Source organism: Physella acuta, unplaced genomic scaffold (assembly GCF_028476545.2).
Source record: "Physella acuta isolate Inbredline_101_S28 unplaced genomic scaffold, ASM2847654v3 ptg000131l, whole genome shotgun sequence".
NCBI classification, from domain to species: Eukaryota; Metazoa; Mollusca; class Gastropoda; family Physidae; genus Physella; species Physella acuta.
In genome coordinates, this window is record NW_026731650.1 from 949,108 (window position 1) to 963,725 (window position 14,618).

At 38.2% G+C, this 14,618-nt stretch overlaps 3 protein-coding genes across 6 annotated transcripts; 2 read left to right on the forward strand and 1 right to left on the reverse strand.

The window, feature by feature from the left end:
- Positions 1-314: 314 nt before the first annotated feature.
- LOC131935074 (mitotic spindle assembly checkpoint protein MAD2B) lies at positions 315-3,541 on the reverse strand. Of its 4 annotated transcripts, none has more exons than XM_059291363.1 (8): positions 3,523-3,541; positions 2,344-2,414; positions 1,759-1,883; positions 1,334-1,509; positions 1,118-1,212; positions 946-1,019; positions 675-767; positions 315-496 (listed from the first exon to the last, which is right to left on the reverse strand). In XM_059291363.1, the coding sequence occupies exons 2-8, from the start codon at positions 2,369-2,371 to the stop codon at positions 452-454; spliced, it is 636 nt and encodes a 211-aa protein (XP_059147346.1). In that variant the 5' UTR covers positions 2,372-2,414; positions 3,523-3,541; the 3' UTR covers positions 315-451. The 4 variants fall into 4 exon arrangements, with proteins under 4 accessions (XP_059147346.1, XP_059147345.1, XP_059147344.1 ...); XM_059291362.1 differs by having other exon boundaries at positions 3,513-3,531; XM_059291361.1 differs by lacking the exon at positions 3,523-3,541 and adding an exon at positions 3,434-3,473.
- Positions 3,542-6,797: 3,256 nt separating this feature from the next.
- On the forward strand, positions 6,798-10,511 carry LOC131935080 (uncharacterized). Its single transcript, XM_059291371.1, has 2 exons — positions 6,798-6,877; positions 8,788-10,511. The coding sequence occupies exons 1-2, from the start codon at positions 6,866-6,868 to the stop codon at positions 10,450-10,452; spliced, it is 1,677 nt and encodes a 558-aa protein (XP_059147354.1). The 5' UTR covers positions 6,798-6,865; the 3' UTR covers positions 10,453-10,511.
- A 982-nt stretch (positions 10,512-11,493) lies between these two features.
- On the forward strand, positions 11,494-12,907 carry LOC131935081 (uncharacterized). The gene has a single exon (XM_059291372.1). It carries the CDS (start codon positions 11,651-11,653, stop codon positions 12,677-12,679), a length of 1,029 nt encoding a protein of 342 aa, XP_059147355.1. The 5' UTR covers positions 11,494-11,650; the 3' UTR covers positions 12,680-12,907.
- Positions 12,908-14,618: the final 1,711 nt, after the last annotated feature.

Here is a 14,618-nt window from a genome sequence, read left to right on the forward strand (position 1 = left end):
AACCCAAGGTCTATAGTTTGGATATCAGACTGGATTCAGTAGGACATCCCTTAGTCCACCCAGTTCTGATTGATATATCTGACTGGTCATGGGGAAAAGTAACCACACTATCCCTTCAAGATGCACCAAAACACTTTCATCATATGAGGATTAAAAGTTTTGTTTCAATGTTAAAATGTTTTCATTCATCTTTCAATTTTTACTAGACAGCTATGTACTACAATTACATTTCAGTACTGATAACTCCCTTTAATACGTTTATCAGCAAATAGAGAACATTACGATACAGTGTGTCAGATCTTAGCAATTGATCCTTATAAAGTGTAAATGGGCTGTTTATTACAAATTTATTTCTACCAGATTTTGTAACAAAAAGTACACTATGATTTTGCTAAATGCACCGGTGTAAGGCTGATTTTAACACTAGATTAGAAGCTGTCGTAGGCAGAAACTAGCCACTGAGGTGTCTGTTTTCTTCTTCAACATACAGCTGCATCTGCAGGGAGAATTACTTATTTGAACACAATGATGAAATTTATTTTTACTTGGATTTAAATATCTTAATTCCTGATATTGAAGGATATTAAATGAACACAAAACAATTAGCTAATCACCTGTTTCAAAGAATAAAGATAAATAGAACTAGAAGTTGAAGAAAGTGTATACAAACTTACATTTAACATATCTGTATTCATGCTACGCAGAGGAACCAGTTTGGCATTTTGTATATTTTGTTCCTTTTCCTGAGCCACAGCCCACGGAAAGTCCTAAGATAGAAAAACACATTTTATTTTTCTGACTTGGATTTATAAAATGTACCTTTGTATTCAGATAGTGTTACATATAATACATTGATAATCAATAAAGATTAATTCTCCCCTCCCCCCAATAAAAGCATTGATATTAATGTTTGCTATTTTAACAACCAATTGACAGTAAACTTACATTTAAGATGAACTGTTCCTCTACAGCTGCTAATGTAGAGGCCTTTGTGTGGACATGAACTGTCCATGTTGCTTCTGCAATACATGCGTTATAGAAATTATCACTGTTGCATAATTACAAAGTAGTATTAAGTTAGGAGAAAAAAACGACTAAACTTCCTAAGCGCTCATACCTTTAGGTGCTGGCTGTAGTAAGGCGTCACTAATGTTTAATTTCAGTAAAAATCCCCTCAAAGCTTGTTCGGTATGCAGTAAATAAGGGTCACTCCTAAAAGAAAAAAAATAATAAATAATTTTAGTAATTTGTTATTGCATTGATGATAGGAGATTTTTTTCTATCAACTGTGTCATGATGGTCTATTAAAACATGAGCAAATTTAATTACTTACTCGCTCCATTGGTTTTTTAAATCTCCAATTTCAAGTACATATCTTTCAATGGGTGCCTGAGTGTCAGGGTGCAAGATAACTACAGATATTTTATTCACACGTCCTTCAGACAACAGAGCTAATAAGCTTTCACTGAGGTGTCCTATGTATTCACAGACATCAGGATGAAGACACATCTATTAAAAGTATTTGTGGAAAGTAAAATTAATATAAACTTTAAAAAAAAATTTCTCCATTCCTTTTTTTTCCCTTTTACTTTCAGTGAGTGCTTTGAAGGACAGTATAAAAATTAAAACCTCATTTTTTTTTTTAAATTTATACTTAAATACAAAAGAGCATCTCAAATCAAATATTTCCTATAGATAGGTCAATCAGATTCTACCTCTTAAAAATTTTAAAGCTATTTTTTAAAAAAAAACCTTAACCTGAACAGGTACATTGTACTTGACTCTCTTTTCAAAGGCTCCCTGAGGATACAGTTCCCTGTTGTAAAGGATGCTGTGTATTGCGACTTCAACAAACTCCACCAGAACATCTCTGACAACCTTTCCTAAGAATATTTGAAACCAAGTTTAAAATATATATGACTGGTTAAAACATGTTGTTGTTTTTTAAATTGTAATACACATACATGGTCATTTTAAAATATGTATGATTTGCCAAAGAATAAATAAAATTAATCCGTGTTGTACTGGAAAATATAACAACTATTTCAATTGGAATTGATGTATTAACTATTAATAGTACATAAAGTAATATATTTATAAAATAAATTTAAAAAATAGCCTACTCTTTGGAATATGGTTGAGTAATAATGGTAATCATTTTAATCATATTTTTAATGTAGGCCTGTATGTGTTTCTACATTTGAAGCTATAAAATATATAGGCTATTCTAAAAGAAAACACTATGTATATCTAGCCATACCAGCAGGAAAAAAATAACCCAACAATCCTCCTCCATGTCATAGTAAGAAACAAGGAGAATTTTTCAATCAGAAATTTTTTTACCTGTTTCAGCACTTGTACTGGATGTCATGTTTGTACAATCATCATAATTTGCAACTCAATTTCTTCTAGAACTAGATTAGATAGAAATTAGATTAATAAAAAAAATCATGTTGGACCTACTAACTACTAAGAAATTTTAAGTTAAGTCATATAGACTCTCTATTAATATTATTACTATTAGTAGTAATAAGTATTAAGACTCAGAAGAGTAGAATGAGTAAACATGAAATACTAAGTTAAGTCATAACTTATTTATTATCAAATATTACTGACTAATATTTAATATAGACTCTCTCGCTAGTCTATTAACTAAGTAATAACTAATAAGTATTAATTAAAGTATTAATTAACTTAGGCCTATTCAATATTAAATACTAACTTAATATTATAGTATAGGCCTAGGCCTATCACTTAATAATTAATACGAAGTGACTACTCGGAAGAAGATTTTTCTCCCCAACGTCTCCACTTAGTCGGCAAAAGATAGCTCTGCGCATGCGCAGTGACCTATGGCTAGAATGAGGGTTAGGTATAGGGTTAGGGATAGGATTAGGGATAGGGTTAGGATTAGGGTTCTACGGTTGTAAACACACGCATGCGCAGTACCATCGAAAACATCGCCGCGGTGACAAGTCATAGTTTCTCTCCATTGCGCATGTGTATGTTATTCCAGCTAGCACCGGCCTTATTAATATTAACTTAATATTATTATTTATTAAGGCTCAAATGAGTAGAATGAGAAAACGTGAACACAAACTATTAACTAAACTAAAGCTAAATGTTATTGTTAGGTTATTGTAATGTTTAATGTAAGTAATAAGTTAAGTAGGCCTAATGTAAGTTTAATTTAATAAAACATCAGTAATTTGTTTGTTAGTTAAAAATAATTAACATTAAGTAAGTAGTAGTAGTAGTAGCATGTAAATAATTGTAAATAAATAGAAATAGTAAATACATAGTTAGTAAATCAAGTAAATGGCGGCATACTTAAAACTTTAAAATTAAAAGAATTAATTAGAATCTAGATATCTAGATCTAGTAACTACGAGGCCTATAATTACTATCGGACCTAACTATCTATTATCTATACTCTATTTAATATTTATTAAATAGTATTGAAATTGTGTAGAATCTAGAGCTAAAGTTAAAGTAAAGTACTGGGTAAGAACCAAGGAATACACAAGTTTTCCTTAGTTTATTAGTTGGGTAAGCTTTAGCAGTTTAGAATCTATAATACATTGAAAAGTGCTATGCACACGTTGAATTAGCTGTAGAATCTTACAACTGCTGTTGTTTAGGAATTGTGCACATGTTTATTTATCATATTGAAAGGCCCACCCGTATACCATATAATATTATGAAGCTATAGACTATACAATTTACACAGAAAAGCAACACTTAGCTTTAGCATAAAATTCTTTAAAAATCGGGCCCATAACTTTCCACATCATAATTTCAAGAGATGGTCTACCGAGAAAAAAATGTTACAAACAATCGCAGTTTTATATATTATATATATGAAAACGTATATATATGTTACGGTCAAAGCCCGAAGTGCGGCCAAAGCGCGGATTGGCCGGCCAATCCGCGCATTGGCCGGCTCTCTTGGCCAAAGCCCGAAGAACTTAGCACTAAGATCGCATTTCGTACATTGGCCGGCCAATGCGCGCACTGGCCGGGACGTACTGGCCAAAGTCCGAAGCGCTTAAACTTGACAGCGTATTTTGTACATTGGCCGGCCAATGTGCGCACTGGCCGGGATGTCCTGGCCAATGTTCTATCTAGACTAAGTTGTGATCGCATTTTCATTATTTTGGGTGTGTTTTCATTGAGAGTAACGTATTGTTTAGCTCTTGTTTGTATAGCATTCTATATGCAAGGCGACATGGATCAAAAGGGCCGTCAGACCATGAGACAGACATAGCAGATGGCTGTCAAAAGAAAGAAAATGTAAATCCATGTTAGTTTCCATATATGGGCTCTCGATAAAATAATTACTGAGGAAGATCTTGAGAACATTGAACAAGTAATGGAGGTTGCCGTAAATGCAACGACATCCTCAGCTAACACATCTACTGCCGTGGCGGAACGTCCAGACCAGTTGCGTGACAATAATGTGGCCAACAGATTCTGTATAGTTTGTGAAAAACATTGTAGTGCAGCTCATTCTTTTGGATCCTGTGGCAACGATGTCCATGCTATGTGTGGAATATCAAATGAAGCAGACGAATGGTACGGAGGGAACATTACCTGCAGATTGTGTCACAACAAACAAGACATCATGGAACACAGATCAGCAGCTCATACTGGCTTGCAAACTCAAGGTGCTAAGATGCTTAAAACATCAAATACAAAATTTAAAGATGGTGAAGTGGGTGACAATGTACGCATCCGTTTTCCAGATGTTGACAGAGGTCATGAGCGTCGAGGGCGGTTTCTACAAATTAGCAACGGAACATGGTGTTCTAAAACAACTGTATGCTAGAAGTGAGTTTTCAATTCTTCACGAAAAACTGCTCTTATTGTCGTCAGTTGGCACTGAGGAAAAATCACTACGAACCATCGCATCTTCACAATCATTGACTGGGGGCCAAGGCTACACTCGCTGCAATTGCACAACTAAGTGCACTACAAATCGCTGCAAGTGTAAAAATAACAAGCTGCTATGTAATTCTAAATGCCATAAAAGCTCAACTTGTTGTAACAAATGATGATATTGATAGATTGAGACTATAGTACAATAAAAAATGTGAATGTTTCTGTCAGTTACTTTAATTAATAATCAATAAAGACTTAATTTCATGATCCTTACGGCATAAAAAAAACCCAAAATCTGCTCATGATCTTCTAATTCGGACTTTGGCCGGTCGTCCCTAGCCAGATGATCTTCTAATTAAGACTTTGGCCGGTCCACCATGGCCAGTCCGCGGACTGGCAGGCCAAAGGCCGAAATCAAGAGCTATTTCAGACTTTGGCCGGTCCACAATGGCCAGTCTGCGGATTGGCCGGCCAAAGGCCGAAATCAAGCAAAGTTTCGGACTTTGACCGACCTCTGGGAGGCGATATTGGCCAATGCGCGGATTGGCCGGCCAATCCTAGCATTGGCCAACTTCGGGCTTTGACCGTAACACATATATATATATATATATATATATATATATATATATATATATATATATATATATATATATATATATATATATATATATATATATATCACTGACATGCAGTGTTTGTCAATTGACGTAGTCATGTTTTTGCCGACTACGACCCCCACCACCTTCCACAATAAAATTATGCCACACTTCAGTCGACCTCTTGTTCTCAAATTTCTTTTTTTTTTTTTAAACGGCCATATCATATTTGCATGAATTGTAGTGTAACAGTTTTCGTCTTCATATATGATTCTGTTTGTGTCCCACTCTCGCTCCATGTCAGTGACATCCGCTTACAGCACAATAAATGACGTCACGCTTTTTTTGAAAAAAAAAATGTCCCTCCTTCCCCCTGTGAAACATCGGCCAGAGTTTCTTCCAGGCATCCCTTTCGCCTCTCCACCCCCTTCCCCCCTCGAAGAAAGTCTATCCCCCCCCCCCCCGAACGAAATGGAATTTATATAAAAAACATATACTTTTACCAGTGTCCGCCCCCCCCCCCCCCGGGAAATGTTGACCGCCCTTCCCCCTGTGAAACATCGGCCAGAGTTTCTTCCAGGCATCTCTTTCGCCTCTCCCCCCCCCTTTCCCCCCTCGAAGAAAGTGTACCTCCCCCCCCCCCGAACGAAATGGAATTTATATAAAAAACATATACTTTTACCAGTGTCCCCCCCCCCCGGGAAATGTTGACCGCCCCCCCCCCCCCTCTCCGAAAATATCAAGTGCCCCCCGGAGAAAAATTCTGGAAGAAACAACACTATCGACATAAAAGCTAGACCAACCACCCCCCTCCCCTCAAAATCTTTTTTTAAAAATATTTACTGATCTCGGTCGATTTTATAAAGAGCAGTCTTTTAGTAACGTGAAATATGGGTTAAAGTATTCAGTTCAGGTGAAACACTTTCTAACATACACCCCCACCCCACCCCTCGTCACACATCGTCACAAAAAGTTATTCATGTAACCGGATAAAGAGTCATTTCCTCTAGCCTGTTCACACACTCTACTTGTCTCTTACATTGTGGTGTCATCCTCTATTTAATAAAACACTTTAGTTAATCAGAATTACAAAGCTAGTTGAAAAAAAGTTTTAGATATTAATTCAATAAAGTCTACTTGAAAATTATTTTTAAATGAATACCCGTATCCTAATCTAATTAACAATTATAATTCTATTTGTAATAATCAGGGTGAGTCTCCTATAACGTAAGAACCGTACTTTGGTTTATTTAGTATCCGACTGAAGCGTAAGATTGATAAGCCTGTAAAGGGGGGGGGGGGGGGTAGCAAATAAGACCTAGCAGTAGTAGCAGCCAGTCGTGGCACACATCTAGTCTGGCTAGTATCAGGTTCACTGGGACAGGAAAATGAACGTTCGAGTAAGTTCTCTGAATTTTTCCTCTGTTCTCTTTAGGGCTGTTACTTTATTCATATGAATACGTTAGGCACACATATATTGTTTAGTGTTGTTATAAGTTTTATTTTCTTATAATATCTTTCTATTTAAAAATGAAACATTGTTTTTAGGGGTAAAGATTTAAAAGAAGACACAAAGGCTTTATTGCACATTGTCAGTTATAGGTGGTACAAATTCCAACGTTTGTCATGAGAAGCTGAGGTGTACATACGCTATGGAATGTTTTCACTTAGAAATAGATAGGCCCACTTGTTAAGAGAAATGCCAATTCCATATATATTGCTATGCATATCAATGTTGGTCTATATGATTAGCGACATTAATTTTGCTACGTGTGTAAGTGTACCTCCACGACATAGCGCTCTATTTATAGACATTCCAAAATCATTGAACTGGGACACTACACACGCTTTACTTTGCTGTCACACCCAGGTTTAGTGGGCTTTAGAATTTCATTCAAACGTGTTCAGCTGTTTCTTACACATCGAAGATCGCTTCAAGTTTTTTAAAATTGCTATGGGCTTCAGAGGTATAAAGCTGCAGAGGTTGCTGTGTTCAGTTTGAAGCAGAGAAAGATTTTTAGAGAGAGAATATCGAGATGCTCCCAAGATTTTAATTTTCACCCCCTCCCCCAAATGGTTGAACGATTTTATTCCTGTTAAAATACGTTGTCTTTGTGATTTACTTTTTGAAAAATAAGTTAATCAGAATTTTTATTTGCCACAATTGTGATTGTCTATCCTTAATGATGTGATGTTCATCTCTCGAGTTATGGGCCCTGTGATGTTCACCTCTCGAGTTATGGGCCCTATAATGATCATCTCTCGAGTTAAGGCCCCTGTGATGTTCATCTCTCGAGTTATGGGCCCTGTGATGTTCATCTCTCGAGTTATGGGCCCTGTGGTGTTCATCACTCGAGTTATGGGCCCTGTGATGTTCATCTCTCGAGTTATGGGCCCTGTGATGTTCATCTCTCGAGTTATGGGCCCTGTGATGTTCATCACTCGAGTTATGGGCCCTGTGATGTTCATCTCTCGAGTTATGGGCCCTGTGATGTTCATCTCTCGAGTTATGGGCCCTGTGATGTTCATCTCTCGAGTTATGGGCCCTCTGGTGTTCATCTCTCGAGTTATGGGCCCTCTGGTGTTTATCTCTCGAGCTGTCATGGGACCTTTAACAACATCTATAATTCTATATCAAGCGCGGTAAAGTTAGTTTGTGTATGGTGCTACACAAAAAGATTACAATATAACAGATACTCGGCTGTTCTAACATGCCGTAAAACTTTAAAAAACGATATGTGTATTATATACATATGTATATATATATATACATATATATATATATATATATATATATATATATAATATATATATATATATATATATATATATATATATATATATATATATGTGTATATATGTATATATATGTATATATATATATATATATATATATATATATATATATATATATATATATATATATATATATATATATATATATATATATATAAATATGCGTGTGTGGGTGTGGGTGTGAGAGAGTGTGTGTGTAATATTTCAACATTGAACATACTTAAGTTAGTTTGTTCCAGTCTATATTTTGATTAAAAAAATTTTTATGAATCTTTTGAGAATTCAATGTCTGCATTCCGACAACATAATATTTATCGTTTGAACATCTAACAGAAAATTAAACCTATCCACAAAATTTAATTTTGATAAGCATGGCATTGCAGAATTCTCCTGAAATCTAACTTTGAGTTCAGTACCTACATTTTTAAAAATATAATTCGCTAATAAATCATGCCATGGCCCTACGGCCATTATGTTTGCCAGCATTAACCGCTTTGACTCTCTGCTTCCCTAGAACTGCAAGAACCACCGGTGCATGATACCGCTGGTGTGTATCGTGTGTGTGTCCGTTATCTCCTGGACCGTGTACCTCAAGTACAGTTTTAAAGAAAACCTCTTCGCTCCTGTTGATCAAATCACAAACTTACGCAAGAGGATGGTGGCTCCCCTCACCTCGACCCACGATGGCGGCAGTCTGCATGGTTTACCCGGCACCGTCCCGCTACACAGAGCGCCAGATCTGAAGATTGACCTGGCCACACTGAAGCCAGAACTGGTGATACAAACACAAGAGGTCATCACACAAAAACCAGAGATGACCAGAGAAAAACCAGAGTTGACCAGAGAAAAACCAGAGTTGACCAGAGATAAACCAGAGTTGACCAGAGAAAACCCAGAGTTGACCAGAGAAAAACCAGAGTTGACCAGAGAAAAACCAGAGGTGACCAGAGATAAACCAGAGTTGACCACTCACAAGCTAGAGGTGACCACGCTTGATCACCCTGAGGCTACCTTCAAATACAACTTCACCCTAGAACACGAGACATGGCCAACTGTTTTCTTTAACGTGACTATTCCCCAGAGTAATTTTACAAGAAGCCCCAAGAACGTTCAGCGCAAAAAACTAATTCTTCCCCAACCTCAAGTCATGCCGCCCTCTGTGCCTTGGCCAGAAACTAACGACACGGTGCGGTATTTAGTTTATCTATGCGATGGCCGAAATATGTGCGGCGGTATGGGCGACCGACAGAGAGGTCTAGTCGCTGTCTACGTCTTGTCTAGGATGGTCAACCGGCGGTTTGGTATGATAATGATAAGTCCTTGTAACATCACCAATTTCTTCATGCCGTTTAAAACACAGTGGATACCACCACCAGACCTCGAACGGCCGTCTAAAAATAACACCATCATTACCATGACAACAGAAGGGAGGCTACTGTTCACAAACCTTACAGCTGGAGATTTCAATGAGATGTTTCCTCAAAAAGTGCTGTATATTAAAACAAACACCGATCTGTTCGCGTTTATCAGCAGAAACAAGTTCTACTCCAGCCTGCTGAAGCAGTGGAATGGCCTCCTCAATAACAGAGGTCGATTTCACTGGGCGTGGGGCCAACTCATGCAGCCGTCGAGTGCCATGTTGGCGGATCTGGTGTCCATACTTGGCGGGAACTTCCTCAAAAAGAAAGGTCTACTTCCGGTATCTGAAATTCAACCACCGGAAGTAAAATCGCTGTACAATGTTGGTAATTCTAGCCTCATCTGTGCGCATGTCCGAATAGGACAGAATCCATCCAACCCATTTGATGGTCCCTTTACTGCTGTAACTGTTAAAGATTTGCCGCTGTTGTATAATTTCATGCTATCAAAGGACACTAACGGAAACGCCATGTTTTACGTAGCAACGGATTACATTAATGTTCGGATTCAATCGCGAAACTTTTTCGGTAAACGTTTCATAGAATATGGCGCGAAAATCACGCATATCGACCGCACGAGGACGGGGTCAGAAGCCTGCGATGGTTTTAAGTGGAACATTCTAGATCAGTTCATTCTATCCTTATGTGACGTTCTTGTGATAAGTCCAAGCGGTTTCAGCATTAGAGCTTACTACATAAGCAACAGCGCAGACTCTACTTACATTCTAGAAAATGGAAAAATTACCCCATTTTATGAATGATTGTTGTGATTTTATTTAATGAGCGGGTTATATTTAAATTTAAAATGTATGAAAAAAATGTAAGGTCAACAAATATTAAAATAATATATATATACTTGCTTTAAATGTGTACATTTTATGGCTGTGGAAGTTTATTCAGCATTCAGTTTTCTAAGATATATCTCCTCCGTTATGTTGCTTAAAACAATCACGACTTTCTCATGTTTGTTGCGCATGGCTGCCCTTGGCGTAGCCTCGAGTGTGATGTTCAAAGTTTATTCTACAAGGGTGAACGCCCTTGTTCCTGTACCGCTTGATAAACAAAATTGCCAAAATGTGTTTGTTCTTTATGATTTCCTAGTCATCAAATTACCCAACGCTATTAATCTGGGGTCAACAAAATGACCTCTTTATTTTCGTTTTAGGTTTTAAAAAATGGCAAACAATTAGGAAGATTTGTGACGAAAACTTTAAATTGTGACGGGAGAAAATGTTTTTTATACACCAAAATGTAAAACGAAAAGTATTATGGTTTAGTTACACATTTTTCAACAGATGTTCACAGCTTGATTTATGTGATACTTTAACTAAGTTTAACAAGAATAAATAAAATGCTTAGAACTGGTACAGGACTTATCAGAACTTGTACCGCCCACATTTAGAATTACCTTTCTGACACCCAGCATGCACCACTCTAGTGCGAATGTCATTACAAAATACACTCCAACTTAACCTATTTATTCAGCATGTACTGATGATATTCATATGTTGTAAGCACTAACTGGTTGCCTCTCTGCTCCCTTAGACGTGCAAGAACCAGACGTGTATGACACAGCTGGTGTGTGTCGTCATTATCTCCATAGTCTCGTGGACTGTGTATCTGGGATACAGATTTAAAGACAACCTCTTCATTCCTAACGTTGAGATCACAAACATTCATAAAAGGCAGCTGGAGCTTGTGACGAGGGGCCATCACCATAATAACACGTCACGCCATTTGTATGCCAGTAGCTCATACATTCGTTATTTGGAGTCTGCTTCCATATCGATCTCGAGGACGACGCTCGAGGAACCGACACCATTTAAATACAATTTCACCTTGATACACGAAACATGGCCAACAGTCTTCTTCAACGCTACGATACCCAAAACCAATTTTACAAGGAGCCCGAAGGATACCGTCAGACTCAAAAAACCAATTCTTCCCCAACCTCAAGTCATGCCGCCCTCTGTGCCTTGGCCGGAAACTAACGACACGGTGCGGTATTTAGTTTATCTATGCGATGGCCGAAATATGTGCGGCGGTATGGGCGACCGACAGAGAGGTCTAGTCGCTGTCTACGTCTTGTCTAGGATGGTCAACCGGCGGTTTGGTATGATAATGATAAGTCCTTGTAACATCACCCATTTCTTCATGCCGTTTAAAACACAGTGGATACCACCACCAGACCTTGAACGACCGTCTAAAAATAACACCATCATTACAATGACACCAGAGGGGAGAATGTTGTTTACAAATCTTTCGGCTGGAGATTTCAACGAGTTATTTCCTCAAACAGTGTTGTACATCAAAACAAATTCAGATCTGTTCGCCTTTATTAGCAAAAACCCATTTTACCTGAGTGTATTGAAGCAATGGAATGGCCTGTATAACAACAGGAATCGATTTCACTGGGCGTGGGGCCAACTCATGCAGCCCACCTCCACACTCGTGGCGGATCTGGTATCGATACTTGGGGTGAACTTCCTCAAAAAGAAAGGTCTACTTCCGGTTGAAAGTCAACCACCGGAAGTAAAATCTCTGTACAATGTTGGTAATTCTAGCCTCATCTGTGCGCATGCTCGTGTGGGTCAGAATCCATCCAACCCCTACGACGGTGCCTTCACAGCTGTCACTGTTGAAGATTTGCCGGTGTTGCATAGGTTCATGCTATCAAAAGACACTAACGGGGACGCCATGTTTTATGTAGCAACAGATTACATCAATATTCGAATTCACTCGCGAAACTTTTTCGGTAAACGTTTCATAGAATATGGCGCAACGATTAAACACATTGACCGTCAGCGTAGTGGATCGGAGGCCTGCGATGGTTTTAAATGGAACATTCTAGATCAGTTCATTCTATCCCTGTGTGACGTCCTTGTGATCAGCAGGAGCGGGTTCAGCATTCGAGCGAGCTATATCAACAACAGCACAGACTCTACTTACATTCTAGAGAATGGAAAAATTTACCCCTTTTATGAATGAATGTTGTGTGGTTTTCATTGAGAGTAGAGAGATATCAACCCACGCGTGTGAGTGTATGTGTGTTGTGGGTGTATTTAAATAAACAAATTGTAAAGATTGTGACGCGAGATTGTATAGATTGTGATGCGACCTGTGAAGAAGTTGTGTGTATCAGGAAAGAGTACGAAAGTTTAAATTTGTCTTCGTCTTGTCGAGATAGGAAGTAGACTAGTCTACACATGGAATACATTTATAATTATATTCCCAAGGCACTTCGTCATTTTATTTGTCTTTGTTGTAAGGCCCAAAGTTACTAACGTCGGACGGAAGAAAATATATACTTGACCCAGTTCTGTCTCAACTGAATAGTTGTGTTTTATTGATGTTGTATTGATTGCTTTAGATCTATATGATACGTTTCTTTGATACACTGGAGATGTGGCCAATTTTTTTCTTTACTTCCCAAGTAGCTTGGACGTAAATAGAGGTCCACCCCTGCCCTTCCCGCCTCTGTATATCCCACCCCTGCCCTTCCCATCCCCTGTACACCCCACCTCTTTATATTCCACCCCTGCCCTTCCCACCCCACCTCTGTATATCCCACCCGTGCCCTTCCCATCCCCAGTACACCCCACCTCTTTATATTCCACCCCTGCCCTTCCCACCCGCCTCTGTATATCCCACCCCTGCCCTTCCCATCCCCTGTACACCCCACCTCTTTATATTCCACCCCTGCCCTTGCCACCCCACCTCTGTACATCCCACCCCTGCTCTTCCCATCCCCTGTACACCCCACCCTTGTAAGTCCACATTGTACACCCCACCCCTGTACAATTCACCCGGTACACCCCACCCCTGTATATAACTCACGTCCGTTCCTTCAATTGGTCATCAAGATTATTTTCTAGTGTGTGTAGTGTAAGCAACACGGGTAACGTGTATTGTTCTGGGTCAAGTTTTCACGGAACTAACAAGATTGCGGCAGTATACATGTCTCTAGGCTTGCTTGCTGATTTTTATTTTAGACATTTTTCATTTCAATACAAAAAAGAGGTTCTTTAAAGACCGCAAGACCAAATGTAAAGAACAGGTAAATTCATCGACAAAATAAAATAAACTTTTTTGGACAAGAATTCAAATCTAGTCCAACATATCCTGGTGTGTTCTGTGGTCAAGCGAATGACCTCCGCTGTCGTTGTCGTCGAGTAGCCATTTAGATACGTCTGGAATAATTTTGTTAAGAATTTAACGAGTGATCGTCCATAATTAAATCGGCCCAATTCTTACCTGCACATCATTGTCACACGTGTTCACCAAAAGTCAGAACACCTATACAGATGCCGCACATACATTCTCTCCCCTTCCCAACTTAAACATTCCCCTTTTGAAACACCGATTTCTGTATTATAACATATAAATCCAATTTATGTATCTATTTGGTGAAATGATATAACTAGTAATTAACTGTATTAGTTATCGTTTGTTAACTGCTTGCTAGCGATCTTGATTTTGCCACGATAACGTTTTAAACAATTTTGACAAAACATTGTAGACTTACTTTACAAAAAGTTTTTTAAAATATTGCGAAATAACGGTAAAATTAAGTTTAAAAAAATACTGAATACATTGTTAAAGTGGGAAGTCACATTTCCTAAATTACCCCTCTCATCGTTATGCACAGTGTTTCTTTCAGGCATCTCTTCGGAAGCACGTTTACAGTTCACCTTCCCAACACACCAAAACTTTTAAAATAACAGCAATTCTTATTTGCCGGAAAAGAAAGAGAAATCTCTCTGCCCATCCTCTGACCCGTATCATTTATGACGCAAGTATAGCGCCTACGTTTTGATTAGGCCCAACATTCAGTTATTAAAATACTATTTTAAATTTTATCCCAAGGGAACTAAACTGGAAATTGCTTTGAAATACTACGAATTACACGAGTGGTGTCTCTTATGGA

What these genes read in the sequence shown, in the direction of transcription:
- LOC131935074 (XM_059291363.1), bottom strand. Translation starts at nt 2,371, where the DNA reads ATGACATCCAGTACAAGTGCTGAAACAG. An exon ending in CAGTACAAGTGCTGAAACAG is followed by an intron (nt 1,884 to 2,343) that starts GTAAAAAAATTT and finishes AAATATTCTTAG; the next exon opens with GAAAGGTTGTCAGAGATGTT. An exon ending in TGAATACAGATATGTTAAAT is followed by an intron (nt 497 to 674) that starts GTAAGTTTGTAT and finishes TTCTCCCTGCAG; the next exon opens with ATGCAGCTGTATGTTGAAGA.
- LOC131935081 (XM_059291372.1), top strand. Translation starts at nt 11,651, where the DNA reads ATGCCGCCCTCTGTGCCTTGGCCGGAAACTAACGACACGGTGCGGTAT.